The sequence below is a fragment of the Oncorhynchus keta genome, chromosome 4, assembly GCF_023373465.1.
Source record: "Oncorhynchus keta strain PuntledgeMale-10-30-2019 chromosome 4, Oket_V2, whole genome shotgun sequence".
NCBI lineage: Eukaryota > Metazoa > Chordata > Actinopteri > Salmoniformes > Salmonidae > Oncorhynchus > Oncorhynchus keta.
This window is the reverse complement of record NC_068424.1, coordinates 16,864,353-16,867,373: the sequence shown is the minus strand read 5'-3', so window position 1 is coordinate 16,867,373 and position 3,021 is coordinate 16,864,353. Positions and strand designations below refer to the sequence as shown.

At 43.8% G+C, this 3,021-nt stretch overlaps 1 protein-coding gene across 2 annotated transcripts; it reads left to right on the top strand.

Moving 5' to 3' along the window:
• Positions 1–245: 245 nt before the first annotated feature.
• LOC127919050 (C-C motif chemokine 20-like) lies at positions 246–1,836 on the top strand. 2 transcript variants are annotated; one of them, XM_052502418.1, is made up of 4 exons: positions 246–457; positions 838–940; positions 1,446–1,523; positions 1,624–1,836. In XM_052502418.1, exons 1-4 carry the CDS (start codon positions 379–381, stop codon positions 1,664–1,666), a joined length of 303 nt encoding a protein of 100 aa, XP_052358378.1. In that variant the 5' UTR covers positions 246–378; the 3' UTR covers positions 1,667–1,836. The 2 variants fall into 2 exon arrangements, with proteins under 2 accessions (XP_052358378.1, XP_052358389.1); XM_052502429.1 differs by having other exon boundaries at positions 247–457; positions 841–940.
• Positions 1,837–3,021: the final 1,185 nt, after the last annotated feature.

The window sequence follows — 3,021 nt, the reverse complement described above, 5'->3', positions numbered from 1 at the left end:
CACACTGCTTACATTCCAGCATTATCTTTCAGTGGAGGAAAACAAGATCATTAATCTGTAGCCAAGGAGGACATGGAGAAGAAAATGAATCTCACTGGCAGAGCACGCACACAAAAAATACCTGAGAATACCAACAGTCACACAACAGCCTAACAACGCCCCCTCACCCCACCGCAACACCCCCTCACCCCACCGCAACACCCCCTGACAATACATTCCATGACACTGCTATCTGGAGGAAGTCCAGCCCGAGCCCTACTTAAACACAAACTCTCAGTCAGAAAAACACTCTCTCTTTCTCTCACACACTACAGATAACGAATCTACGAAAACACTCTCCCTACTTTCTGTCTCTGTGGAACCCATCTGAAGATCAGGATGCTTTGCTGTAGAGAGTGTGTCCTGACTGTGCTGTTATCTCTCCTCATCCTCACACTCATCCCCTCCACAAAATCAGGTGAGTGCTAATACAAACACACAATACGTGCACACACACACACACACACACACACACACACACACACACACACACACACACACACACACACACACACACACACACACACACACACACACACACACACACACACACACACACACACACACATTATACAAATACGTACACATGACATACAAGCACACACATGCACACATAGTCTCTCTTGCATACACAAATGCTCTCCCTATCTTACTGTGTGTGTGTGTGTGTGTGTGTGTGTGTGTGTGTGTGTGTGTGTGTGTGTGTGTGTGTGTGTGTGTGTGTGTGTGTGTGTGTGTGTGTGTGTGTGTGTGTGTGTGTGTGTGTGTGTGTGTGTGTGTGTGTGTGTGTGTGCGTAGCAGATTGCTGTCTGAAGTACACTCGGCGTCCAGTGCCATGCCGACGGCTGAAAGACTACACTTACCAGACCATTACCTCTTCCTGTGACATCCATGCTGTCGTGTGAGTTATCCTCCAATCACAGCCCAGCACACACTGTGTGTAAAATAGTCTTGTCTTTACCTTTTCCAATGCATTTTGACGAGGTGTGGTTAGAGGAAAGACCTTTGAGGTACACTCACTATCTGTGCGTGTGTGTGCAATTTGTGTAATGTGTGTGTGTGCGTGTGTGTATCAGAGGAGGCTGGTGGCAGCAGCTTTAGGAGGATGGCTCGTTATAATGGCTGGAATGGAATGAATGGTACATAGTCCAACACTTAGTTTACAGATGCTTGATGTGTTTGATACTGTTCCAAGTATTCCTTTCCAGCTTTACAATGAGCCCATCCTCCTATAGCTGCTCCCACCAGCCTCCTCTGGTGTGTGTGTGTGTGTGTGTGTGTGTGTGTGTGTGTGTGTGTGTGTGTGTGTGTGTGTGTGTGTGTGTGTGTGTGTGTGTGTGTGTGTGTGTGTGTGTGTGTGTGTGTGTGTGTGTAATATGTGTTGACATTGTGCTGTGTTGTTGCAGCTTCCACACCCGGAGGGACAAGTTTGTGTGTGCCGACCCCTCTCAAGACTGGACCAAGAGGGTACAACGCTGTCTGCTGTGAGTACACGTGTGTGTATTTGTGTGCACGTGTGTAGTTGTTGTAAAACTTGTGTGTATGTTTGTCTAACGTCGTGTGTCTACGTATGTGTGTTCATAGCAAGCGTCAGGAGAGGAAATCTAAACTGAAGAAAATTCTCTGATCTCAAGACCTCATGACCTGGAGATGATGTGGAGAGGGTTTCATGACCTGGAGATGATGTGGAGAGGGTTTCATGACCTGGAGATGATGTGGAGAGGGTTTCATGACCTGGAGATGATGTGGAGAGGGTTTCACGGCCTGGAGATGATGTGGAGAGGGTTTCATGACCTGGAGATGATGTGGAGAGGGTTTCATGACCTGGAGATGATGTGGAGAGGGTTTCATGACCTGGAGATGATGTGGAGAGGGTTTCATGACCTGGAGATGATGTGGAGAGGGTTTGGGTCTGGACAAATGTACAGCTCTACCTTTCATTATAGAACTATTATAGTATATATATATATATATGTGTGTGTGTGTGTGTGTGTGTGTGTGTGTGTGTGTGTGTGTGTGTGTGTGTGTGTGTGTGTGTGTGTGTGTGTGTGTGTGTGTGTGTGTGTGTGTGTGTGTTATTTACCCTATTTATGCTTTACAAACAGCTAAATATCTCAATATGCATAGAGTCACTGTTTCAGGATGGTTTGTTTTTTAACCTGAGATTTCTGTATTCATACAAATCATTTAATATCTGTGGTTATTATTGTTCATCATATCTGTATTGATTCTGAAGGTGTTTGAGTTTCATATCAGTTTGTGTGTAACTCTATGTATCAATGTTGTAGGTCTGTTTCATAAACAGCAAGTGCAGTATTCCTGATAAACATGAAAACATCTGTTTTCACAGAGTACCACAAAATATTTTGTGTTGTTTCATATCCTCTGTCCAATTGGAGCCAGAGAAAACCTTTTTAATTTTGGCTCTTCAAAGTGTCCAAATGTATGTATAAGTTTTACAGAGGTGTAGTGAGTTGATGTAAGCTAAGAGCTATGAAATAGATAATAAAATATGTATTTTGGAAAAAATCTGTTTTCTACTCTTATTGTATGTGACAACTTCTAAAACTGGGAATGGCATCATCATCCACACAATAAATTACAGACTGTAGGAAGGGATACAAAACATAGACACAATGGCTGGGATTATATTAGTCTATGGTCATTACATCAAATCCTTTTCATTCAACTGTTTAAACACTGTCGGGTAAGATTGCTCCACTCTACTTCCACACACTGCTTACAATCCAGCGTTATCTTTCACTGAAACACAGGTGGCTGGTGGCACCTTAAATAGGGAGGGTGGGCTCATAGCAATGGCTGGAAAGCAATTATTGGAATGGTATCAAACACATCAAACACATGGTTTCCATCTGTTTGATATCATTCCATTCACTCCATTCCAGCCATTATTATGAGCCATTCTACCCTCAGCAGACTTCACCGCAGTGGAAGGTAACACGATCATTAGCATGCAGCCAC

Bases quoted from the DNA above. Each gene is read 5' to 3' on its own strand.
- LOC127919050 (XM_052502418.1), top strand. From the start codon at position 379: ATGCTTTGCTGTAGAGAGTGTGTCCTGACTGTGCTGTTATCTCTCCTC. The intron at 458-837 runs GTGAGTGCTAAT...GTGTGTGCGTAG, and splicing joins CATCCCCTCCACAAAATCAG to CAGATTGCTGTCTGAAGTAC. The intron at 941-1,445 runs GTGAGTTATCCT...GTGTTGTTGCAG, and splicing joins TGTGACATCCATGCTGTCGT to CTTCCACACCCGGAGGGACA.